This window comes from Micropterus dolomieu, linkage group LG12 (genome assembly GCF_021292245.1).
Source record: "Micropterus dolomieu isolate WLL.071019.BEF.003 ecotype Adirondacks linkage group LG12, ASM2129224v1, whole genome shotgun sequence".
NCBI lineage: Eukaryota > Metazoa > Chordata > Actinopteri > Centrarchiformes > Centrarchidae > Micropterus > Micropterus dolomieu.
The window spans coordinates 27541336-27568586 of NC_060161.1; the positions used below are offsets into that span (position 1 = coordinate 27541336).

Sequence of the window (27251 nt, forward strand, 5' to 3'; positions counted from 1 at the left end):
TGCAGAGGAGCAGATCACAAAGACTGAGGAGAGAAGAGTGGAGAGCAGAGATTTAAAAAAAAAAAAGGGATGAAAGGAAAAAAAAAAAGGGGGAAACACAGAACCACCCCCCAACCCCCCAAAAAACATGATACTGCTCTTAAAATTACTACAAGATGGCGAGCTACCATTCACAGGTCATTTCCCCTTCAGTGACCTTTGTGACTATGTTTGTTATGACTTTATAAAGTAAGTCAGCCAACAGTGCAGCATTTTAAATAGTGAGAATGAAATGTTTTTTATTACAGACTCATCACGTGAAACCCCGCTATCATCATCACTTTTTTATTATCAAAGCGTCTGTATATCTTCTTATCCTTCAGGTTTATTTCATATGTTTTGGCCACTAGGTGGCAGAATAACTCCAGAACAAGCTGACTGATACACATCCCTGACATATTATCATGTCTATGAAGTTGTTAGCAGCATTACACAACATTAGCATTAATTTGGAGTAGAGATGAATACAAATATTCACTCTCCTTTTGTCTGTTTTGGACTCCACCATTTCTTGAAGGAAATGATCTGGTTCTTAAGAAGGTGGAAGTTTAAAAAGTTTGACTCGATGTACAGTAGCTGCTAAATTAGCCAGGTTGCCGTTTGCTGCTGGGTAGATAGTTTACAATGTTTGTTTGACTCAATCATACGTTAACTGTGCAGTAAAACCAAAACAACGCGCTAAAAGAGGCTACAAAGCTCTGTAGTTGCAGAGTGATGATGCTCTGTTAGTTTGTCACTATGAGCAACCCTTTTCAAATCACACACAATAAAAAGTGGAGTTTTTATTTTTAAGACTCTAAACATTTAGTTTCACCTCTACTTTGTAAAGTGATTAAGATTAGGATTTATTATTTTGCTTAACACTACAAAATGGTTATGGTTAAATGTTTTAATTTTTTTTGCCCTGGTCCACATCTGGTGTGCACACATTATACAAATAATGTACTTTGCGTTTTATAAACATAGAGAAAAATTTTATCAGAGATCAGTCTATCCCCCTGAGCCAGAGTCTCCCCGAGTCCCGACACCCTTGCCAGTTGGCATCCCTGTCTGTTTTCATGCCAGCCCGTCGGGTCTCTGCACGGCTCTTCCAGACCTTCCATCCTCATCCCCTTCCAGCAGACTGGTCAGTTTGTAGGCCCAAATCCCCTCCAGCACAAAGGGCACAATGGAGCCTATTCGGGGCCACTAAGCTCTCTGGACTTACTGCTCCCACTGGGCCTACCTCACTTCCTGATAGAGGAGAGTGCTTGGACAGACAGATTCTAGCCGCCGCGCATGTGAAAACCAGGGTGCGTGTGTGCTGTCCATGAACGCACACGCACATACAAACACGAACACACACCCTCGGGCCCTCTGAGGATTTATCAGGGCGCATTGTTTTGAGCACCGACTGCGCTAGGGGGAAGATTTTAGCTGTCACACCGCATGCTCACTGGGGGACGGTGATGAGAGCCACATGGGGCGCGGGGGGGGTCAACGTTGGGTCTTCGGGTGCAAGTTTAATCAGCAGGGCAGTCTGATAACCCAATTACAGTTTGATCCACATGCAAACACACGCATGAGTCGGCAGAACCTCAAACGCCCTCGACAAAAAGGCAAATGGCTACAAAAAGTGCTCAAAGAACGGGACTTTTGATGCCGTTGGAGATGAAACAACTGAAAACACTAACTAAAAAGTCAGCAGCTCCCACACACGCCTACACACACAAACAAGAGAAAGAGGGAAATCCTCGCTAGATGGGAATGTTTAGGTTGTGTCATCTTTTTTTCCCTCCTATCCCCTCCAGCGATCAGACAGCGAACCCAAACACCTTCATTTATCTCAGACATGTTGGTCCTGCTCAGGATGAGTGATGATACAGCGACCAAAGACGGGGCAGACAGAGAGAAAGAGAGAGACAAACAGACAGAGAGAGAGGGAGCATACGGGTGTCTACTGAACTTCTCAGAGAGCATATAAATAAAATCACACCTGTGTTTGATTTGGTTAGATTTGTTCATTTTGGCTGTTTAAGTTCATGTGATCAAATGAAAGTCATATGTCGATTGTTTATCGACAGAGTTTTGGTGTCATTCTTCCTCTTTAAATTAAGTGTAAATCATGACCTTTTTCATCACCTTTTCCGATGTTCACTTCATTTACACGTGAAGAAACATCTAAATTTGGGCATTGCTCCATATGAGTCTTGTCTATAATGTTCTTTTCTTCCACAGACCACGTTTTTTCTGCCTGCATGGTCCCTGAGAGTGATTCCCACCCCTCTTCTGTACCTTTGACTCGTCTGTTTGTGGTGACGGCCGACGTTAAACAAACAACCTGTTCTCTCTTTTCATCCAGGTGCTTACCCCTCCAATAAAACCCCCATTAGCGGTCAGCGTGCGCTGCTATCCCACGGTGATGATGTAATATAGTTGTGGTGTTTTCTCAGCTGTCGGACGGGAAGTGCGCTACAGTACGAGAAGGAAACTCAAGGGCAAAAGACAGCTATAATGCTTTTTGGTCTTTTTGTTATTTGAATGCATAACATCATGAGCCTTAAGTGAAACAAAAAAAAAAAAACATTTCTCCAACAAAGAGCCGACATTTCCCACGAAAAGGTGCTCCGGATGAGCTGTCAGGAATGCCATAAATATAACACACAGGTCTTTTACTCCACAGTCTTAGAAACTTTAACTAAATGGTGTAATTGGTGCTGAAACAAAAAGTTAGCCTGAGGCAACAACAACCTCTGAGTGCAAACAGCAGATGTAATTAGCACGTAGGGCTCGTTTAAACCTTAAAGACCATATACAGATGTGAATGTTGAGGAAACGATGTTCAGCAACGGCTCAAAAATCAACTACTACGCTCACTTACGAGTTGTTTGGCAATTCATGTTTTGTTGTTGTTTCTTGGTGATGCTGCAGGATCTCACTAGGCTGCTGCGGTGAGTAATAAAGATGGAATTTTGTCTTTTGTTTAGGGAACCAGACACATCAGTTACACCCTGTTTCAAGATATCATCTTGATTTTCAGCTTTGTTTTGGGGAGTTTAAGATAGAAAAATAGCATCAGTTAAAGCATCTCTAAAAAAGAGGGAGAGCAGTTGGAGAGTTAAGAGATAGAGAGTGGTGAAAGAAGAATCCCATATGGAGCAAAAAGATCACAGGGGCGTCGGGAGGAAATACTGTAAGTGATGAATGAATCACTTTGTATCATTCAGAACAAAACACAGCAGATGTGGGAACATGCAGATGGAAAGATATGAAGACGTCTGTGTATTTTTAGGTCTTAGCCAACTCTCAAGTGATACTATTAGCTTCTCATCACACAAGTTATCAGTATGGAATGATTGCTCTATGCAATATATTGCCAGTGCTGATCTTTTAATTTATAACAATTAATTGGTGGCCATGTCTTCTATGTTTTTTTTACTTTTGATCTTTTATTTTGGTACATTTTCATTAATTAATCCACCACTGATTATATTACTGTTTTATGATTTGTCAACACATTCTCATCCCAGGGCGTCAATTACTGATGCTGTGAGAAAGCCTGACAAAACATCTGGATTTGATGCACAAGGTGGAACCAAACCTACTCGTTAGGGTTAGGAGAAGATTGTGGTTTGGGTTGAAATATGCATATTTTGTGACATAACTTACAACTCAATGGCGGATGGGTTACTTTGGAGTTATTTGAAAGCCAAGGGGGGCCTTGTGCAAATACAGACACTGTCAGGCTTTCTCAAAGTGTCGGTATTTGACACTGAATTGCATGCACCTACAAAAAACGTATGTTTAAAAATGATACAATATTCTTTGTGGGGTTCATCAATGATGATAAATGATTTCTCAAATATATTTTATGAACGTTTAGAGTCATCAGTATTTTGTTACACTTTTGTTACACAGCAAAAACCTGCAAAAAAGTGCACAATTTTCTGCATAAGTGCAGAAAATTAAGAAAAGAAAATGCTAATTAATGTACTGTTATGTGAATGTCAGGAGTTTGTGTCCACTCGCATCTTGCCATAGATTTTATATGCCTAAAATCCGCTACATTAGGTTTGAACACACCTTAAGTATTTCATAAATTTGGAGTTTTAACATTCAGAGGTAAATGTTTAAAGCTGGGACTATAAGAACAAAATCCAGATTGCTGATCTACAAACATCAGAGTTGGTCTCAGTCGTCTAAAATCTCATCGGGGTCGAACCCTAGTTTACAAAGAACGCTGAAGTCTGTTGACAGCAGAGATAGACGAGAACGTGAAAAAGGACAAACCAAACCAACAACAACATTAAGATTCCATTGATCAGGAATGTGAAATTATGTGCTGAGCAAAACCTCCTGGTTTCCACACAGCTTCACCTCTCTGTTTATAACAGGGGAAGAGACGTGGCCAGGTTTTCATGTCGACATGACAAGAACTGAAGTGGGTATGTGTGTGTGATGACGAGCTCCATCCAGCTGTGTTTAGCTAGCTAGGGATTGAGATTCCCTCAGAGTTTGTTAATACTTCTCTAATATGTGTATTTTCTGTATTAGTGTGTGTGTGTGTCTGCAGTGTGGGACTCTCCTCCTCGAATTATCTCCTCTCTGCTCCTGTGTGTGTGTCTGCAGCTGGACTCCCTCCTGATACAATCTGACGTCTTCCCAGCCAGCAGGTGAGGCCACTCCGACTACATACTGAGGGTCCAGTGATGTCTCCCTGTATTCACTTGTATTCAGTAAGATTCAAGAAATACCACACACTCACAAACATAACTGCACAAGTATTTTCGTCCTGGTTAAAGGTGATTGAGTGTCTGCATGTTATGTCACTGTAGCGAGCTTGGCCAAACAAAATAACGTCATAAATCATAGTTTGGATTTGTGTTAACTATGCATTTGTGCGTGTAAATAACTGTGACAAAATCATCCCATCAAATTACAAGAGCCTATAAAATCAGTAATAACCAGTTCTGCACATACCTTCACTTTGAATAAGTGTGTGCGTGTGTGTGTGATAGAGAGAGAAATTAGATCACCCAGAAAGTGTCTAATTCCTGCTCCGTGCAGAAAAGACAGCAGAGAAGAGAAACCAATGAGACTTTCCCTCTAACATTTATCCACCTAATTAACTTTTTGTCATTTACTTTCATTTGGTATGATGAGTTTGGTTTGAGATCGTAACAAGACGAGTAAGAACGTCACCTTAATGATTAAACAAAAAACATGACTTTACATTACGAAGTAAACTACAAATTACACAACATGTTTCTGGTTATATAATTGTAGTTTTGTATTAATACGGCTTAATTCATATCTAACATATTATGCACCTTGATATTATTCCTCAAGTATATAACAACATCTTGGTGCAGGCTGGAAGTTTTTAATAAGGTTATTACACTAGATTGGTCTGTGTCTGTAAGTTTGTCCATCTGTACAGTTTCTGATGAGAAACCTTATCAATAATATTTGATCATCACTCAGGCAGCAGCAGGGCCTGAGCTGTAAAAGCGACGGTAAGCTGTCGTTTACCAGCTTAAAATCGCGACCTAATTAGAAAAAAAAACTCAACTTCAGGTTCACTTGCTAGCTTTTTCTGTAGCTTTCAATTGAATCTAACATCTCAGGAGATGGAGTTTCCTCAGTTTTCATTGAGAAGAAAGAGCTAGTAAATGGACCTTGAGTTATGACCAGTTTGGTCACTGTCACACTGTACCTATTTGAAACCAAACCATACATACATTGAAACAAAACAACAGCTGACTTTGTTTTTCACATAAAAAACAGCATCAAATATGTTTGGGGTTGTTTTGGACCACAGTGAGTGACGTGCACAGCCTACAGTAACTCAGTGCAACTCCCTGTAATGTCAATCTTGTCACAATCCTGTCCTGAGGTGTTTTGTGTTATATTATTTTGGCCATGCGTTCTCTGTGTTTTGATTTTGGTTTCTCTGTGTCTGGGTTTTGGTTTCATGTCTTAGTGTTACTCCTGTGGCCTGTGCTACGAAGAGAGTTCAACCTACTCGGGGTTATCAGGCAAACTCAGGGTTGATAAACTCTGACTGCCTACACTGGAGTTAAACGGTACTATGAAGGTGGATAAGATGTTGGTTAGTTGAGTCCGTGTTAACCCCGTGTTAACTTAATTGGAATTGTAAATTTCACACTTTCATCTAGGATTTGTTTTCTCAGTTATTAACCCCGACCCTGGCTCCCTGTTTTTGGACACGTAAAATAGTCAATCTAAATACGTAAAAACACTCAGGAGAATTAATTATAGTCTACAGATGGGCAACATCTAAGAAAGTATCCCGTTAATTAATTAAGATTCCTCTCTAAAATCACAGAGGCTGCAGAGCTCGCTGTCAGAACGTAATGCTGTTGTGTTCAGAATAACTTCATTTCAACCGCAGTGGAACAAATCAGGATGAAATCTAAACATATTTTATGAAGTGGTGTGTATTAATATCCTACTTCTCATCATTAACACTGAGTAGGCCTACAGATGTGCTGTGTAGTCCACGAGCAGGGTAACCTCGAGTTAACCATGAACAAAACCTGCTCGGAGCAGTTTAAAAAAATGCAGACCTCAGTGTGCCATGGCAACAGACCTCGGGTAACACCTATACACCTTTCGTAGTACGGGTTAACTGGGAAGTTACACCCGACATCACGAAGTTACTCCTGAAGTTACCTGGACAGGCCACTTACCCCGCTTCGTAGTACAGGCCAGTGATCTGTGTACTTCTGCGTTGGTTGTTATTTTTGCCCCCATGTCTGCTCTGTGTTCTCTTATTAGTTCAGTCTGTTCTCCCTGCTACGTCTGTAGTCTGTCAGTATGATTAGGTTTTAGTCTGTTGTATGTTTCTTCTCTTGTGTCAGTTGCCTGTGCCTTATGTTCAGTTCTGTTCATTTGTGGATCTGTGCCGGCCTAGTTCTTGTCGTATTGTTATTATCTGGTGTTTGCTTCATGCTCGGTTTCTGTCTACCTGTCAAGCGTTATTGTAATCTCTGTCTGATTAGTTGTTCATTGGTTTATGATCATTCTGTGTTAGTATCCATTACCTTGGTTATGTTTGTTTCCCCAGGTATCCCTCTGCATCCCTACCTCTCTGTTTTCCCCCTGCTGTCTCTCTGCCTCGTTAGTCCTGATCCCGGTCACCTGTGTAGCTCCCGCCCGTGCTCGTTAGTCCCTGTGTGTATAGATGTCTGCCGTGTGTCTTCAGTCTTTGTCTGGTCATTGTAGCTTGTCGCGCTCTGTCTTGTGTGTTGCCCTCTGCTCGTTTTGTGTGGATTTGGATTTTGGATTTCCTTTGGATCGCTTGTTTTGTTCGGACAGTTTGTTATTTTGGATTCTTGAATTCTACCGCTTGTAAGTGTGTACGCCTCAAGTTTCTTTAATAAACCTCTGAATTGTACCTGCTTTGCTTGAGTCCTCCATTTGGGTCCATCAACCTACACACCCCCATGACAAATCTAATATTAAATTATACATTAGGGTTGCACACAATTAACTTCCTGAGAAAATTCCCAGAAGCTTTAACTACTTTTAGAAGTTCCTAAAGCAGCCATCTGAGGGCAGTAGTGTGCACTCATGATGCAGCGACCGGTCTTGGATACAGAAGGTCTACCTTTAATTTGAATTTGTTCTTCTACTGTTGTCTGTTTTGTTGTTCATAGTTTTTACTTTAAACCAAACAGGAAACAACCTTAGTGACAACATTTAGTGTCTTTTTCTTGCTTCTTCTTTACTTCTGATAGTTCACCTTTACCTTCATATGTGGTGATAAATTAAAGTTATGGGATTCAAAGCCATCAAAGATCCACGTGGGTGAAAGAAGCTGAGAGTGATGAGAAAGGAGAGATGGCGGAAAAGGTTGAGAAAGGGATAAAGAGAGGGTGTGAAAGCACCTTGAAGACTATACACACACACACAGCTCCCTATCTCTGAGTCTGTGATCCTGGAGCCGCTGGTCCTCTGGTCTACTGTGGACTTGGCTGTGACCTTTGCTAGACTAAAGGCCGTGTCTGGTGAGTGGATGAGCCGGCTATGAGTGTCAGGTGTGTGTGTTTAAGACAGTAGGCAGAGAAGATCAAAGCTAAATTGCATCCTTCCATCACTTCAGCTCAGACTGACAGACAAAGAAATGTTTTTTTGTTTGTCAAGACATTTTGGACAAAAGGAGACAAAATGGCTGCTCTACCGAGTGTGTGTGCGTGTGTGTGTGTGTGTATGTGTGTGTGTGTGTGTGTGTGTGTTAAGATGAAGCCTAAACAAAAGACCACCACCATTTTAAGACACCCGCTTAAAAGGAGGGAGAGCCTGATAAAATGCCATACAGGGGCCCCAGGAGTGTGTGCGTGTGAAGGGAAATGTTGTGTGTGATGTGGTCGACAGGACACTACTGATAAGACTTTCTTGTACATTAGTGTGGTCTGTAGGTACACCGCCATAAGTGTCACACACACACACAGAAACATAAAAGTTACCACATGCATTACTCCTAAAATACATTCACACACATACAAGCGCTCACTCAGCAAAACCCAGACAAGCTTAATAATCACAAACCCAACACATTAGAGAACGCATGGGGGGAGAGAGAGAGAGGGAGGGAGAGAGAGGGGTGGGAGATTTATTGAAAGACAGGAAAGTGGCCATGCATTAATGGTTAAACAGCAGAGGAGCCTATATGTCAGTGGAAGGGCACCTTATAGAGTACTTCATCATGATTTCTTGCACATAGGGCCACCCACTTCATGTTTGGTCTGAAATAGGGGCATCGAATAGAGCACTTTTGAACATTTTTTTTTTCTTGTTGGGGAAACCCAAGTTCGCTTCTTGAGCCCTAGCTTGAAAAAAAAAAAACAGTTTTAGTCTTCATTTCCTTTCTGCTTTAGGGTTAGAGTAAATAGTTCCCTACACTTCACAAATTTACAATATTCAGAATATCCAAGATCAAAGTTGACATTTATGAGAAAAACACTTGGATATTCCGTGAAATTATAAAAGTCATGGATTTACAAGAACAAAAACTCTTGTGCTTGTGTTATTACAGCCACTGTACTGTATTAAAAGCAGGGTTTGCAGATGTCGTCACAAACAAGTTACTTTTACCAACCAGTATTATGAGATTTTACTTCCTTCTGTTCTAAGTTCAAAAGTATAAAAAACCCGGAGTGAACGGCAGACATTTTATAAATGACTCAGATGTAACACATGCTTTTAAGTGGCTTTGTTGCAGTCCCTCATATTTGCCTGTCTCGAAGCTTCATCTCTTTTCTGCACTGACTCTAAACTTGTAGTAATAATATTAACAGAAAACTTTAATCTTGGAAATTCAGTTTTTTCTTAGATTATACTTTCTCCGAAATTTTTGGGGACCTCAGTATGTTTATCACTATTACTTTCATAGAAAAAAAGACAACCATTTTGTCCATGTGACTTTACCCTTTTCCCTTTCTTAGGGATTACTCTTGAACATTTTGGTCTGCCTTTCTCTTCTTCTGTCTCTTCCTCCATCTGCTTTGACATAAAAGGAATTTTGCCAACCTGGCGCGCTCTCTCTTTTCCTCTCTACCTGCTTCAGGATTAAAGTGAAGGAATTCAGGGATGGAGAGATGCATTCTTTCATGGAGAGGCCCGCACAGAGGGGTGAGGGTTTCATCGCTCGTTTTCTTATCTTCCTTTCCCACCAAGACACACAACCACTATCTCTTTACCCTCATCGTATTTTAAAAGGGGCGTCTGCTGAACTCTCTTTTCCTCTCTATTCATCCTTTATTCCTGCTTCCCCTTTGTTGTCTGTGTGAGTGTCTTGCCTTTTCCCTCTTTCAGCTAATCACAATGTTTCTTCCCTTATCACACAGATTGTGTAAAATGTAGACCATGAATCACTTAGTAAGTCAAGAACAATTTTTTATAACTGATTCATTCTAACTTAGTTGGGGTTTCATGTGAAGATTTGCTGCCTTTTTTGTGTTTTATATCTTTGTAAAGCGAAAGTCTTCGGATTTCGGCTCCAGGAAATGCTGACATTTAATTTTGTAAGACATTTTTTTAGATTTAATGATAAATTAAAATTAAATAAAAGACAACCAACAGATGTAGTTGAGCCAACTTTTATTTTGTCTGGCAAAAGTCAACTAGCATCAACTAGTTAATTTAAAAAGTAGTCTAGTGGCATTTTTAAAATTTCAACTTTGCGCTCAAATCCATACATCTACTCTAAAAGTATAAATACCATACCATATTAAAATTACTCCATTACAATCATGAATTCAAAATGCTCCTTAAGAAAAAAAAAGTATTATAAACAAAATGTACTTAAAGTATCAAAAGTAAAAGTACTATGTATTATGGAGAATGTATGTATGCAGAAAGTATTTTTATTGAATATTATATTTTTCTGGAATACATGTAAAACATGTTGTTTTTAATCAATGTGGAGCCAATTTTAGATACTTTATATAAAACTGAGTAGATTAGTGGTCTCATCATATCATATCAAGCGTATCATGAGTTTTCTTTTATATTAAAATAACTTTTAACTATGAGTTTCAAATAATGTTAATGAAGTAAAAAGTAAAATTTTTACCTTTGAAATTTAGTATAGAAGTATAGAGTAGCATAAAAATGGAAATAGTAAGTATGTCTGAATAGTACTGGAGTAAATGTACTTTATTACACTCCACCACTGGTAAATCAACACATCTCCCATGGTCGAAGTGGAAAATCAGGTTAGTGAACTTTAAATTCTTACCAGCTGCCTTTTCCTGTGCTGGAATAAAGATACCTGGCCCCAGGTGTGTGTCAGTTTGTGGTAATTTGATTTAACTAAACATTATTTAGAAACCTGCACCATGTGAGCACAACATAAACTCACCTAATGAAACTGGACTTGGCTGTAGATGAGATAATAATGTAGGCGCTGCCTCAGTTGTGTTGTCCTTCCTTTCAGTTTGGGGGATCCTTGCTTAAGCCTCCCACTAATAACTGTATTTCACAGATTGAAGATGTTATCAGCGGTGAAGGACTTCACTCCAGCATGACACAGAAAATGTTGAGCGACCCTGCTGGCAACAAAATCCGGAAGGCCTCTCTCCGTCTCTCTGTTTCTGATTGACACAGACGGGGTTCTGGCATAATTAAATAAAGCACATCCTTCCCGACTCCTTTGCAGCTTACGAGCTCCAGTGTGTTGACCTAACCACGCACACGCACACACACACACACACGCAAACCATCCTGCCATCCCCAACACTGACCTCTGACCCAGGAGGGTTTACCCAGTGACACCGGATGTTATTGGATCTAATGGATCCAATATGACACAAGCTTTGAAACACTTGTGCTCTGTGTTTTCTCTCAGTCTCAGGAGTTTTAAAACTGAAGCCCTTTGGCAATTAATAATGAAAACTAACTAAAACCAACACACACCATCTGGATTGATAAGTTGATAAGAGTGTGTTTGTTCCTCCTGTTATTACCAGATGTTGGTTTTCATGTCACATTTATTGACTGTATAGGAAAAATTCCCAGTTCATATTTTTATGTCTTGACATGCCAGACCTGACCTCCTCTTCTGTTAGTAATAACAATGTTCCAGTGTGTGTAACGCCCTCCAGAGTCATTGGCACAGATGTGGGTAAACAGCGCGAGTGACAATGGAAATAGGAAGAATTGTTTTTTATTGCAATGACTCCAATCTTTTTCCAAGCTTCACATTGGTTTTTCAGTGACAATCTGCTGATTAAAGGCACTATATGCAGTTTTTCAATGAAATCACTTATCAATAAATCACTTTTTTACTGCCTATTTGTCAACGCACTGTAACCTCATTTAGAAATGAAGCACACGGCCACTCTTCTGCTTCTTATGTGAATGAATCAGGTCGGGTTCAGAATGTTATATAAATGATATAAGGTGTGTTGCTGGAGGTGAGCTCAAAGATGACTGCACCCACTACATTTAATGTTGCTATTTGCTATTGAGTTTGTTCTGATTCAGAAAACAGACAATTATGAGTGAGCAAGCCATGTAAATAAAAACATTTTTTCATTGCGTTTTCATTATCCAAAAGTTTTACTTCTTCTTGTGTAAAATATCCTCACAGAAACAGTAACTGTACTTGCATAGCAGACTAGGTATGTTTCTATGAAATCCTATGATTGATTTCTTTAAGAGAGGAACTTCTGAGAAACCCTATCGTCGGTCATGGCTGACCCCGTCCTCTGACAGGCAGCAAATTCCCCCTGAGGAATCAGCAGAAACAAAATCATACATGACAACATTTAACCTCTGTCAGTTAAACTCTGTCAAGCTGGAGTAGTGATTCATCTCATTACTTGTGTTGTTTTATTTTATTTAGTAAAAGGTGCCAAGGTTTCTTGCAGATACAGCTCCTGCATGATGTAACATAATTTATGTCTATGTGCACTTGAATGATCTTTTGAAGTCATACAGGAGACACTGACTAACTAAACATACCAAGAGACATTCGCATGAGAATATTTATCTCATGAAAGGAATGTCTCCTCTGATATTTTCCTATCTTTTATCTCAGAAGGAGCAGCGGCTGCGTTTGCAGTGATGCCATAATATGGGGTCTTTATGTTTATAGACTGCAAATTACACGTTACAGCAGTTTTTAAGGGAACAAAGCTGCAGATGGAAGAGATCTGAACTTTCACTCACTTTTAAATGGAAGGAAAAAGTTTTATAAAAGATCAAAATGATGTTTATAGGGGAACTTTTTTTAATGTCACATATCTATTACTGTAAGGTTTAGGACAACTGGTGTTTTTACCACGATATAATTTAATATAATTAATTTTAATTAATGATACCTAAACTCAGATAAGCAGCAGAAAATGGATGGACATATTAACCACAAAATGATAATGACATAATGACAAAATGACACAATGACCGATTTTCAGACAACTGAAAAATTCAATGCTTTTCAGGACTTTTATACCCTGAGTAAAATCCATAACAATGAACTTACAATTATGTGCCAGAAATACGTTTTTATCTTGTTTTCTGCCCGATTAATCCTCCGGTGATCCGTTAAATCCATCCTGTGATCCATTGGAGGACCCCCAGCTTGGGAACCACTGGATTAGGTGGTTGACAAAAAAAGTTAATAGTGAATCATTTAAGTCATTTATCAAGCATGTGCTTGTTCTAACCTCTAAACTGTGATTTCTGCTGCTTTTCTGTTTCATACTATTGTTAAAAATTAAAAATGTTAAGGTTTTAAGACTGTTTGTTGGACGTCACCTTGGGCTCAGGGAACTTGTGGTAGGAACCTTTTAACCTATTTGTTTTGACATTTTTCAGAGTGATGATAGGTAGATTAATGGATTATGGATTTAACTGCTGCAGCAAAAATTATAATTAGTGATCCTTGTAGAGAAATTCTTTCAACACCAGCTTAATAGCTCATTTAAGTGCAGGGATTCACTTCTAAATTTGCTTTGCATCACATACCACCAATCTACCATGAACTCCTGCTTCCACCAGCCATCTTTATAATGTGGAGTGTAAACAGGATCTTGTTTTTAACTGAATTCATGTTTATCCTGCTCTGAAATAGAGGCTGACATTTTTTTCCAGGAATCCTGTGGGTCACGGGATGGGAGTCAGTTTCACTTTTCCTCATATGACTGGTATGAGACAACAATCAATCAATGAAAATCCTCTGCTCTGAAACTAAGAACCACACTTAATTCCCATGTTTTAAAAGAACCAGCTCCTTATCTCGGAGTGAAAAAGGGAAACCATTCAGGATCAAGCCCTGCATCCCTGTTGTGCACAAACACAGACACTAAACTACTTTCCACTTGTGAACTTCAGGGCTGCTAATAGCAATGATCGAGAACACACCTCACCTCACCAGCCCATAAGTACAAAAGTAAAACTGAAAGAAAAAAAACAAATACAAATAAGCACCTTACTACTTAAACAGCTCTCACCAATAACAGGTAAAGAAGGTAATATAGCTGCGGCTGTGACATTTAGGCCTAACAGGAGGCCTGTACAGAGGTACGTGCTATTACCTGAGCTATATCATTTACCTGCAGGTACCTGTGTGTAATGTGGCGGCCGTCACTATGTTATTTATCTAAACTGGCGAACAGTAGGCAGGCGGTAAGTGTAGGCTTCTGTGTCAGACAGTAATTGTTGTTTGGATACAGGCTGAAAGAGACCGAGCTACAGTGTGTAGCTTAAAGTTAGTCTGGTTTTTAGCCAGAGGTGAATGTAGGAGCAGAAAATAGTTTTCTTCTTACACTTATAATCTTTTATGCAAGTACTTATAAGAGTGCTATTTTTCTCCTTTTATTATGTCTTATATATATTGTTTTACATCTTCTTATTCCAGTCTGTCCACATGTGTGGGATTTATCTCAGGGATGTGGGGTTGTTGATTGTTTTCCTCACTAGCTGTTCTTCTCCTTCCTTGACTAGGACCAGTCAAGGACCTTTTGTTCCCCAAAACATAGATGCTCAGACTGTGTAAATGATCATGCAATTGTTTGCTCTGGGCCAGACGTTAGTGACTGTCTTAGGAGACAGAACCTCTGGTCCAGCTGATTTTGTTGTAGTACTTCTATGTTTATTCTCTTTTGTTAAATAAATTCTTCAAAGACAACGGTTTGTTGTAACTCAATTATTTGCTTAACCTCTCACCAGGAATACAATTTCCACGACAGTGAACACACACAAAGAGCTCTCAGCTTGATTTTCCAAATGATTCACATAAACGCATCAATGGTACATGGTTACGTTTCAATTTTTGTTTGACATCAGCATAAAACCAAAAGGAAGTAGAGGAAGACAAGAAGATGTGAGTTAGCATGAGCAACGGTGAGCAAAGAGATAATCCAAAAAAAAACACAGTCTGAACATTTAATGGCAGAATGCTGTAAGGTTTTGCATTAAAAAATACCACCTTTTAGCTCAAAATGATGGCATTAAAGGACGTAATTTCCACTGGGGATGGGGAGAACGTGTCCCCTTCACTTTTCAAAATCTGGTTCAGCTCTCCTTATTGAAATGATCTTCAACATTTGGATTTACAGGCGACAATTTGTAATTGTATGGTTGCAATTGAAAGCAACAGAACATCATTCCGAGTGAAGGCAGCAAAGGATGCTGTCCATCTGCTCAGTCCTGCAAACAATTTAATATTTTGTTACAATTTATTTCATTTTATCTTTTTATTGTGATTAGAAAAAAATCTGAGCTGAGACTAAAAATCTCAGTCTCAGCTTTTTTAGACTTATAGAAGCACATAGGTTGATTTATTGTGTTATTTGCAACATTAATATACATTTCTGTGAATAAATAATATTCCAACATCAGAACTATCCCCTTGAATACTGTCTTATATTGAAATTTAATCATAAAATTAGTAAAATTAACAATAGAAAGTACGAAAGTAGAAAATATAACAAAATTTACAAATCTAAAAAAACAAATATTAAAATCTAAATATAAGGTAGTGTGGATATGTAACGTATTTTACAGTATTACCAGTAGTGTCATGATAGTAGCAGTGAATTAAACACTGAAAGTAATCATTAGTATTCATAGAGTTGATTAATTGTACATTAATATAGTGTTTCTCTATTTTATTTTATTCTTTGAAAACAATTGAAGCTTCTGAAACAGCATTAAAACCACAGGGTGATGCTAGAACTTTCCACTTAAATCTGCAGGACGCTAATGCTAATGAAATTTAATTTTACGTTGGTCGGCCGCTCCTAAAGGCAGCGAGTGGCACGAGTTCGACTGGGGCATTGCCTGCAGCTGTAGTGCAAAGTTATACTTTCACCCTCATCATTATCAGCAGTGGCCGACTCTGACTGACCAACATCAAATATATATTTTCAGATTTTTCCAAAGTCAACAGCTTTTGTAATTCTCCTTTGGTGTCAAAGCCCCTGAGTCTCAAGCTCTGTCTGTCTTCTCATAACATCAAGAGAAACCCTTCCACTTACAGCCTTCACTCGTCCGACCTGATAAAGCTGAAGCATGTTTAGAGGCTTGTTAATGTCCAGGAATTCATATGAAGCCAGCAGGTTTATATTGACATATAAAGCGTCCACAAAACCTTCCTCTTAACTGTCACAGGTCATAAATCAGAAAGTAGAGCTGCTCTTAAGCGTAAACATTTGACATGTGTATGTATATACTGGAATAAGTGTGTATGTAAAGCTTAAAATATTGAAAGAATGTGCATCCATTCAAATCACTTGAAACTCTGTCAACACTTGTTTGGATATTATTGGTAACAGATGAATGTTGATGTTAATTTTATGGTAGCAATGACAAGAAAATGAGTTCCTCGCCTAAAGACACCTCGCCTTTTTGTGGGCGTCTGATCTCTCGCCTGCAGAACTCACAATACAGTCTATACTGTATTTAAAGACTGTTGAAACATGTGTTACACAAACTAACATGGCGCTCACTTTGATATGTGTGTCAAATACTGATAATGTCTGTTGGTGTTAATGTGTGGAGCTGTGTGATGGAAGGAGATAGCAATTAAAATTGGGAAGCCCCGATGTTATCGCTCCTTAATGACGTGAAGACAATTTTTTCCGCAAATGAAATTCTCAAAACACACTGGAACTTATTCAATTGGAATAAATGTACTTCTCACAAACTAAACACTGTTTTGTCAGCTTCTTGTTGCCAAATAAGAAAATTAACTTTTAGCTTATCAACCTGGTCTGTGCAATAGACCAAAAAAAAAAAACAGCAGACTGCAGGTAATCTTCCATAATTTAATTATATCTATAAAATTTGGTGCAAAGGTTCAAGAGTGTTTGACCGAAGTTTGTTGTCATCTGAAGAACTGCACAATTTCCCAGCTTCCAACATAAGTGATCAGATGTTTTTACTAGCAAGGACCGCGCCACAACAATGTGTGATATAGAGGTACATGCAACTATAGAATTATGGATGATGGATTAATGCATGTAGAGGAGAAGGGCGATGGTGGAAGAAGGATGTTGTCTGAGAGGGTTGGCAGAGACTCAGTGGGGTACTCGGAAGTGTTTTCACCAGAGCTTATTTCAAGCCCCCCAGATCGTACCTAGATGAGACATGAGAGAGCTGTGCCCTGATTAAATAGGAAGGGATGAGGGGAGCAGGGATGAGGGAAGAGAGGATGAGTGGATGTGTGTAGGGATGAAAGGATGAAGGGAAGGGAAAGGGAGTGTGGGTCGAGCGATCTGGAACAAGCGGGGCGGGCTGAGCAGAGCGGGTAGACGTAGTCTTGACAGGTGATTGGAGGTGTGGTTGAGGTGTGGCCCCGCTCCCGAACCTAAGTTAACAAATTAACTTGATTTGTTGCATGATGGGGAGTTATATCAAAGCTTTTATTATTAAAATAGATTATAGATGATTGATGGGACAATTTAAAGTCATTTTAGTTTTAGAAAAAGGTCAGGTTACTGGAAATATTAAGTGTATTAGTACACAACTTAAGTGTTAACGTTAAAATGCCTTAAACTGTTTACAAATGTTTTATTGGAAACAACATTTCATAATAATGACTAGAGTTTGTCATGGTGATATTATATATTTTGTCTGTCTTTATTCAAATGATTATTTCTCTTGAATGATCTTATTTATTTCTTCACTTTGCACCGCCATATTAGCCTACCTCACAACCTCTACTTTTAAACTGCAAAGTAATATCATGGCGTTCACTAAATACTTGCTTATTACAAGTACTATTACTTTACTGACCATCTCAGTCTGACAGGTTCCCTAAGTATCATCATTCCTGACAGGAAATGTAACATCTATGTGTGTGTGTGTGTGTGTGTGTGTGTGTGTGTGTGTGTGTGGAAGAGGAGCTAAAATAGTGTTTTTATGATAACTAATAAAGACAGCTGAAAATGTTTATGTCTATTTCGGAAAAGGAAAACTACAATTATGCTCATGCAAATGAAGACGCTCTTTTGGGAAAAATTAGAAAAATGGGAATGGATTTATACAAGACAGCATCAGACAGATGAGACATGACTCACCCTACTGCCTTTCTCTGGGTTGCACCTGCATCCTCCGCTACAGTCCAGGCCTCCACACGGCTCGTCAGACTTGCTACCCTGCAGAAATAAAAAAAAAGAGCCAAAGTTTACAAACAACGCTTTGGAACATACATGTGGTGAATTGCTGTTTGAATATCCACTCATGTAGGAAAACTTAACCTTTCCCTTCTTTTAAGCAAGACGCCTCAGCAGGCTAATAACAGATTTAGCAGAATGCAACATGTGTAGAAGAGCAAGAGTCTTTGCTCAAATCTCTTCATGTGTAAAAGAAAGAGACAGAAAACAGAGGCAGAAGAGCGCTCAGGTAAAAAAACTCCATGACTCATGTGGATTTGAGGAATCCTAATAGCTGCATCAGTGAGCAATTTGAAAGAGGCAAAGGGAGTTAAACTGGATTTAGGAAAGGATCAGAGCCAGTCAGTGCTGCTACTGGGTTTTTGATCTTATTATGGATCAAACATAATATTTACTATCAGGTGTCCTTTTCGTGTTGTGTTTACAACCTTTATCTGCGCTCCTTTCGCCTTACTTTTCCTGAGTTTTCTAATAGGGGACAGATGACTCAGTGTGTGACCACGGGCCGTTTCCCTCCAGCTCTTTTTCCTTCGCCCCATTGATTAGTAACAGATACACAACCCAGCCTTAACCACAACCAGAGTCAAGCCTCTAAGCAAAGATTACAGCCGGTGATACCAGCAGTGGCCCCGGGGAAGCCCTTTCATAATGTCACCTGTGAGGCGTTTGTTTTCTTAGCCAGTACAAGCAGGAGGCTTCACCCTTGAGAAGGATAAAAAGCTTTTTATGAGAATAAACTCTAATAACCTCTGTTCTTGACTGAGGGATACACAAAACTTAATAAAGTGGATGAATTAAATCAGGAAAAAATCTCGTGAATAATCCTTTACTGTGTGCAAAAATGGCATCGCACACAGAGGACAGAGGAGGAAAGAAGGCGGACGATGTTTACAGAGAAGTTGTTAATGCAGCCTTGTGCATCATTATAAAACGCTAGAGAATTAATTCATGAGCATAAAAGTATGTCTGAATTGTGCATGTATGCATGTAATTGGCTGTTTGAGAAAAACATATTGGCTTTTTCTGGAGCTTTAAACACATCTTACTGCTCATATGTCATGAAGAAGACAATTAATGGATCTTGAGTTAAGAATTGATTTGTCTAAATATTTGTATTTATAAGATGAAACAAAACGGCATTTTTATATTAGTATATTTTGTATTAATTAACAGCTATATCCCTCTGTTCTAACCTGCAACACATCTTAATCAAATTATCTAGACGATATTCCTTTAATAATTAGAATGATGGAGATTCCTCCCTTGTGATGGAGATAATGAAGCACTCGTACCATGACTTTTTTGCCCAAATAGATACACTTGTGTAAGATGCATATTTGTTCTTGATAACAAAACGGCACATCCCAAAACAGATGCTGCAGAATTGCAAGGTTTTCCCCTTTGTACATCCCATTTTATCCACAATTAACATCTCAGAATCATTGTACACACCTTTTGTCGCTTTTAAAAGTGAAGTGCAGATGAACCTTTTTGTGTTCAGGATGGCTGTTCCTGAGATCTACAAAACACCACTTTTAGAGTTCATAAGCAGCACAGAGACAGCTCTTTTAAGATGACGTTTGAGTGGCATAAGCTCATATATATGAGGCTCTTAAAACTTCAAAACATCAAATGCAATTTATTCTCTTCTTGGGTCTCTGGGTGGGAGGTGGTGGTCCACATGTTAGTTTTTTTTATTTGTCTTCTATTTATCTGTGTATTTGTACATGTTAAATACTATATGTGAATCTGAACTTTAAATAAATGCGCATTCTTCATATATTACACATAAATAATTAACACGCTTGAGTCCATAGTTTGGGGCTCTCTTTGGGGTCACACTCAGAGGTCATGGCAGGCATTTCAATGTGATTAGTGGATGAAAGGGTGTCGACTGGGGTGGAGAGACAAGGAGGGGATGAAGAAAGGGGAGGAGGGACACAAGAGTGTTGACGGGGCTGTGATGGAGGTTCAGGGGAAGGTGCTGGATGAGGAGAAAGTGTGAGGAGGTGAGAGTGTGCGGGGCACATTAGTTCATGTGACCACAGTCTGTGAGGGTTGACATCCACAATAATTGAGGTCAAGAACCCACCAGGATCAGCTGTGTCTAGTCGGGGTCTAATATAAGCTTCTAAAAGAAGCTGGGAAAGACTGGTGTGTACCCCATGTGAAGACGTCTGAGAATTATTTAGTTAAAAACTCAACAACAAGTCAACAAGAGAGATATAACAACCCTGCACAGTACATTAATTTATGCTGCAAACGTCTTCAAGTCCAGTTGTACTTGATTTTAACCTGTCCTGGCTGAATATTCAATAATTGGAGTTGAACTGAATTTTAATTCAGTCTTGAATCTGATTATCAAATTCAAATCTTTTTAAAGAGGTGGTATTATGGTTATTTTCAGGTTCGAAATCTTAATTAGGGGTTGTACCAGAACAGGTTTACATGGTTTAATATTCAAAAAACAACAACAACATTTTTCTCATACTGCACATTGCTGCAGCTCCTGTTGTCACCCTATACGCTCCGCTCTTGAGCTACAGAGTGATGCATCTTACTTGTACAAAATCTTTGTTGAGAGTTGCACATGCGCAGTTCCCAGGTAAGGACTACTAGCCAATCAGAAGCAGAGAAGGGCGAGTCGTAAGAAACAAGGTAGTGTGATCCAAATCAAAGCCGCTTCAGACTGAGACCGTAACCTAGCAGATGGTATAAGTTACTGACAAGTCCAACATCATTGTTCCACATCGTACCATCAGGAATAAACGAATAGGACTAAATCTATGCTGCCTTGCCGAAAAATGCTACCATAGCGCAAATCGATAGACTCGACTCTACTCGGCCCTGCTCTGTTTTCCATTGCAGGTAGTACCCAGAGATAGTACGTAGCTTGTCGTCATAGCGACGCCACACACAACTGCCGCGATGTAATGTTCAATGCGACACACACACAGGTTTCTCTTGATTTAAGGTTAAAATGTTTCAACATTACTGAGAATATAAAGACAGATAAGCGGTATGAAAACCTTCCAGCTGTGTTTTCCTCTATGCAGTGAATAGTGAATATTCTCTCTGACCAATCAGCAGTCTGTCGTGTTTTCACGTTACATTTTAGTATCCCTCAGCTCGCTTGGAACCTCGATGGAGGTGATACGAAAAAAAGTACCTGGAAGCAGGTACAGGTACAACATTTCTACAATGGAAACCCAAACAAAAGCGAGTCGAGCCAAAGGGCCTCCGCTCAGACTAGCTTGGTTTGAGGGCGTGCCTGACCCCGCTAGCCGCTTGGCAAGCTTTATGATGTGTTTTCATTGTGACGTCACAAGTAAAGGAAGTGAAGGGCTGGACTACAAACGAGCTGTTTTCAAGCGGTTCAGAGCAGAGCTTTCTGTGGGAGATGGGAACTCCCTTTGGGCTGGACTTTGGGCTTTTTCACTTTGCAAACCTGTTACATGCAGAAAAAAGAGATATAACTCAATAGAGGAGAGGGAAAAAGCCAAAAGGCATAATACCACCTCTTTAAATCTCTCATCAAATCTATTTACCGATACACTTATTAAAAGCTTACACTAGGAACGTCTAGATCCTAATTGTGTTGTTCAGTCATGCATCATTTACAAATCTGTGAGCGAACAACACGTTTCACATCATGGCTTCCTTACGTTCACATGACAAGCAACACATGTAAATCCTTTTAATGCTTATTATAGCAGCAGATTTAGCCAATTATAGATCATTTATTTTGACTTTTGACTGATACTTAACCCATTAAGGCCGACATGTTCTTACCTTATATGGCAAACATGTTAGCAAAAAGCCACACATTTACACATCCAGTACACACAGAACAACATCAATAATTAAATGGAGATGTGTTTCTGGCCACATGATGAATGTAAGTCCAGTTATCTCTCCTTTCAGCTCTGTTTTGGTCTCTAACCCCTCCTGACAGAACTACCTTCTGCCTTTCCAGCCAATTTCATTTGCAAAAAATAAAATGAAATAATAAATATTAGTAGGTAAAAAAATGTTTTTTGTTAGTTTTTTATGAGCAGGACAGGCAAAACTACGGCCAACTACTACTACTACTCTTGCTCCTACTGCTACTACTACTGCTACTACTACTACTGCCACCTGCAAAGGACCACTTAATCAGTTACAACCATAAGAACTGCAGACAAAAAAACATGGTGGAGAAAAAGAGGAAAACACACAACAAGGAGAAAGCGAGCTTGGCACAGAGCACGGAGAAGCGAGAGAGAGAGAGGAGGGGAAAGGTCAGTGGTGCTGGTCACTGCTTTCTTCCCTGTGATCTCCACAACTCCTTTAATCACAATGACAGAAGGAGGGCAAAAGAGGGAGAAAGTGAGTAGGGAAACAGTGATTTTTGGTCTGATGGAGGCAGCAAGAAGGGGAAAAAAAGAGAACAATAGAAACGGGGCAAAATAAATGGTGGGAGGCCAAAAAGAGAGAGCGGCTCAAATGAAATTTTTGGCTAAGAGGCAAAAGAGGAAGAAGCAGCTAAAAATGGAAACAAAACAAGAGATTTGGAGCATTAATGATGATCCAAATTTAGCTTAAGAAAGAGCAACAAAGGAGAAAAAGCAACCTGGAAAGGAAAAGTTTCAAGTCCAAGCAAAAGGATGGTTTATAAATGTAGGAAAAGCAGCAGAGAATTAATAAATAAAGCCAAAGAAGAAGATTTATAGATAATGCTGGAAGTGCTCTCTTAGCCCCCATCTCTATATATTGTTCCCCATATTATTTTGGTCTAACCAAAGGAGGAGGTCCTTTGGTTAAGGCCTCGGGTATTATATGATCAGAGTGGGCCGCATCAGATTGGGCGGAGATGCACTGATCCTCGCTGAATTTGCGGCATATATGTAGACACAGGTGATTCTGCATGAGTACACACAGTGTAAATTTATATTTGGGAGGACCCCCTGTGACATTACATTCACAAGTTCCTAAACAAAATGCTAAGATCAAAAATTAAGACTTTCAAACAGTGATTTCCTCAGTTGTATATGGAAAAACAGAAGAAAGAAGCATGTGTCCACCAAGGTTATTATCGTTAACAAAAACTACCAAAATAATAGAAAACTAGGTGTGAAAAAACATTTTCGTGATCTGAAATAAAATTTTTAAAAAAGACCAAAACTAACTTTGAAACTTTGAAAACTAAGCTAAAACTAATAATTTTCAAAAAATAAAAATACACTACACTAGCAAATCCACTTTCAAAACTAATAAAAATGAACTGAAATTGTAAACAAAAAGTCAAAACAAAATGAAAATAAAAACTAATTGAAAAAGCTAAATTATAAAAACCTTGGTGTGTACACACACACACACACACACACACACTACATCTTCCCATAGAGAACAAAAAAATATGAAGAAAATGAGTGTGTGTGTGCTCTTGTGCTTGCCTTGCAAAAATGATTTTCTTTTTGTGTAATTTCAAATTGTAATCACATTACGGTATCTTAAGCTGATGATACACAGAGCAGAGAACTTTTAGAGCAATCATGCAGTGCAACGTTGCTCTGAAAGTTGCTCTGTGTATCACCAGCTTTAGATACCGTAATGTGTTATTTATATTTCACTGGCAAGGTCTGTACTGTAAATTTGCTCAACTGTTAAACCTGGGTTTATTTATTCACAGATTCCACATCTTAATGTTATTTAATAGGGTAAGGTTGACGTGCACATTACAGACTGCTGAATTATGACCACTGCTACTAAACGTTCACTCAATTATTTAATATCAATGTGGAACAAATGATTTTCACTCGCACACTGTGTGAGCACGGTAAATCACGCTTTGCTGGCTTCCTCTCATTCATCAAAGGACGTCTGCGTGACAGGTGCTGTTATAAGAGCAGCGAAGTTAGGTCTTCTAACTGCAGTGCAATGTGTGAGCATAGTGAGTGAGTGGAAGAGCGAATGAGAGAGAGCGAGTGGCAGAAAGTGACGCTGAAAGCGGCCGAGTAATAAGTTGTCAGACAGGAAATGTACAGTACACAGTGTGTCCCTTAATAAAAGTCTGTCTGTTGTTTCCACAACTGCTAGAAAGTGAAGCTGGTTAACGCTAGCTAACATCTGCCTGTGCTTCCGACTCCGGACTGAACGCGGCAGAGTCACATGACTACACACGCAGTGTTTCAAGGGGATAGTACATTAACACACACAATATTACCAGGATTAAATAACCGACATGGGGAAATTACGTCGGTTAGAGGCTCAGAATTTCGGTTTCGTTACTTTCCAATTAATTGTCCAGCCCTATTGTATCGTGTCACAAACTACTTTACACGGGAAAACACATTTTTGTGTAATTTGGATATGCTCAAGGTTAGGGCCAGGGAGGTTAAGTGAAATGAATGTAAATCTGCTACAGGATTAGACATGCACCGCTAAAAGTTACACCACTCCAGACAAAAGCATTGCGCTCATAAGATGCATACATACACTGACACAACGTGATGGAACAGGCTTGTTTGCATGAATTCAACAGTGCTTTCACCCATTCCGTCATCCCGGCATCACACAGCTATGCGTCTTTCAGCTTCAGCTAATGTTCCCCAATCAATCCACACTGTTTGCTCATTCTTTACTGTACAAACACTTTCATGTATGTACGTCTAACTGGGAATTTTAAAAGCCGCCTGTAATACCTTAAAGCTACTACTGTTCTATACCTGAGAGTGGCAGCTTATGGGTAACGGCTGACGTCTGGACTTGCCTGTTCATTCCTAGAGGGTCTGCTGATATTATCCGGATGAAGGCTGAGTCTAGGGTTACCCAGAGTATGGTATATACACTGGCATTTCCTTAGCTATCTGGCTGACAATAAGACAAGTGAGATAAAGCGTTGCGTGCTTCGTATGTTATAGAATTCCTCACCTTTGACATGATGGTGGCGGTTTTGGCCTCTTTCTATCTCTAGTTGATAAAACACAATAAAATAGTTTTGACTTGCTGTTTGAATAAATTTGGATAAGGTCTTCAAAAGAATAGATCTAGATTTTAGAAACTATCCTTTCTTTCTGACCAAAACATTTCAGGAAGTATTGTGAGTAACTAAACATCCCTGAAGCACGTTGAAGATAAGCCCAGTCAGACCAATGACAGATAAAAAAACAACAGTGGACACCTGGAACTACGGGAGCTACATTTAGCCTCGCTTCCCCCGGTTAAAACGCAGGTAAAGATCTTGAGATCCTCAAAAGGTTCTTGGTCCTCTTAGAAAGTTCCTGCTTTCTTTCCAAGAGTTAGATGAGAAGATCGACAACAATCTTACGTGTTTAGTACAGAGCTGGAGTCAGGAAGTGGTTAGCTTAGCTTAGCATAAAGACTGGAAACAGGGGGGAACAGTTAGCCCGGCTCTGTCCAAAGTTAAAAAAAATACACCTACTAACGCCCCTTAACTCACTTATTAACACATTAAATATTGTTTAATTTGTAGTAGGGATGCTGGCTAGGCAGATTTTTTATTTCCAGTCTGTATGCTAAGCTAAGCTAGCTGTCTACTGGCTGTGGCTTCATACTGTAAAGACATGAAAGGTGTATTGATCTTTTCATCAAACCCTTGAAAATAAAGAAAGAGCGTACTGCCCAAAATATCAAACTATATGTTTCATCACTTTGTCTGTAAAATAGTGAAAAATGCCCACCACAGTTTCCCAGAGCCAAGGTGATTTCTTCAAATCAGTCAAAACTGTCAAAGATATTTATTTTACTATCATATAAGACAAAGTAAAACAGCAAATCCTCATATTTTAGAAGCTGTAACCACAGAATTTTTTTGAATTTTTGCTTGTTAAATAGCTCAATTATGAAATAAGTAGCCAATTAATTTACTATTGGCTGATTGAATAGCCTTTCGCTTCATCTCTAATTTGATCTTTATGCCACTTGTTTTTCATTTAATGAAAAAAAGCAGTGTACGCCTCTAATGAAAGGCTGAGCAATTTAAAAAACAATGTCCATCAACAAGAAACATTATCCAAAGGAAAAAGACGCCAAGGTCGAACGTCAAACTGTTTGATTGACGAGTGAAATCTGGGATTTAAAGTGCAGAAACAGCACGTTAACAGCTGCTTTAAATTAAAATGGACCCTTCACACTTTCCCTAATGTGCTGCACAGTAATCTGTTAAATCCACAGCCTGTCAGTCAGTATGTCACCACAAGGTAACCAATGGGAGTGCAGAGTTTACTCCAACACCTGTCAGTCAAAATGTCATTGCACAACACAAACTAATGAACATGCAGATTACTTAAAGGGCTGAGTGACAGTGAGGGCTGGGAATACTATTTAAAGACTCTCTTTATGTTTCACCTGAACCAGAACCTGACGTTGAAGAATGACTTCAAGGGAAAAAACAAGAGGAGTAGGAGGTTGTGGCCGTTTATGCAAATAAAGAAGAAAGAAAATGTGGAGATAAGAGTAGGAAGAGTCTCTGTCAACTCTCGAATAACCTCCACTTGTATCCTCCTTTATCTTCACATCTCTTCCTTGTTTTGTCTTCCCTTCGTCCATCTTTTGTTCCTACTCTCATCTCACCCTCTTCTTCCTTCCTTATCTTATCCTCCCTCCCACTCTCATTTCTTTTTTTCTCTCTTTCTCTCTCTCTGCCTTTCTTCCCTTCTCCTACTCCTCCTCCCTTTCATCCTCTTCTTACTCCCCTCCTCATCTTCCCTTTCTTCCTCTCTCTTCTCTGGTCTCTGGTCCATCTGTGACCCTGACATCCACTGCAGGAGATTAACCAGCTGTGTTTGGGCCTCCAGCTTTCCTCATTTACTTTCCTGTTTATTCCACACTGTTTGTGTGTGCGTGAGCAGTATGGATTGTACCTGCAAGCACACACGCATGGGATTATATGTACATATGAGGACCTTTGTTTATGTGTTTTACTGCTTATATGTACCATGACAGCCTTCTGCACGCATGTATTTCTGCCCGTTCTGCCCGTGGACGCTTTGTGTACTTGCACACAAGCTCACATGTTTTATGAGTGTTTGAACCTCATCTAGGCCACACAGCTGGAGTCAAGTCATCCATACATAATGTGGC

General features: G+C 39.4%; 1 protein-coding gene across 1 annotated transcript in view; it reads right to left on the reverse strand.

Annotated features, from left to right (window-relative positions):
- col4a6 (collagen, type IV, alpha 6) overlaps positions 1 to 27251 on the reverse strand; it is a 145542-nt gene that overhangs the window by 47803 nt on the left and 70488 nt on the right. Inside the window, exon 4 of the mRNA XM_046064304.1 lies at positions 18072 to 18149. Within this exon, the coding sequence (XP_045920260.1) occupies positions 18072 to 18149 (78 nt within the window). The remainder of the gene's footprint in view (positions 1 to 18071; positions 18150 to 27251) is intronic.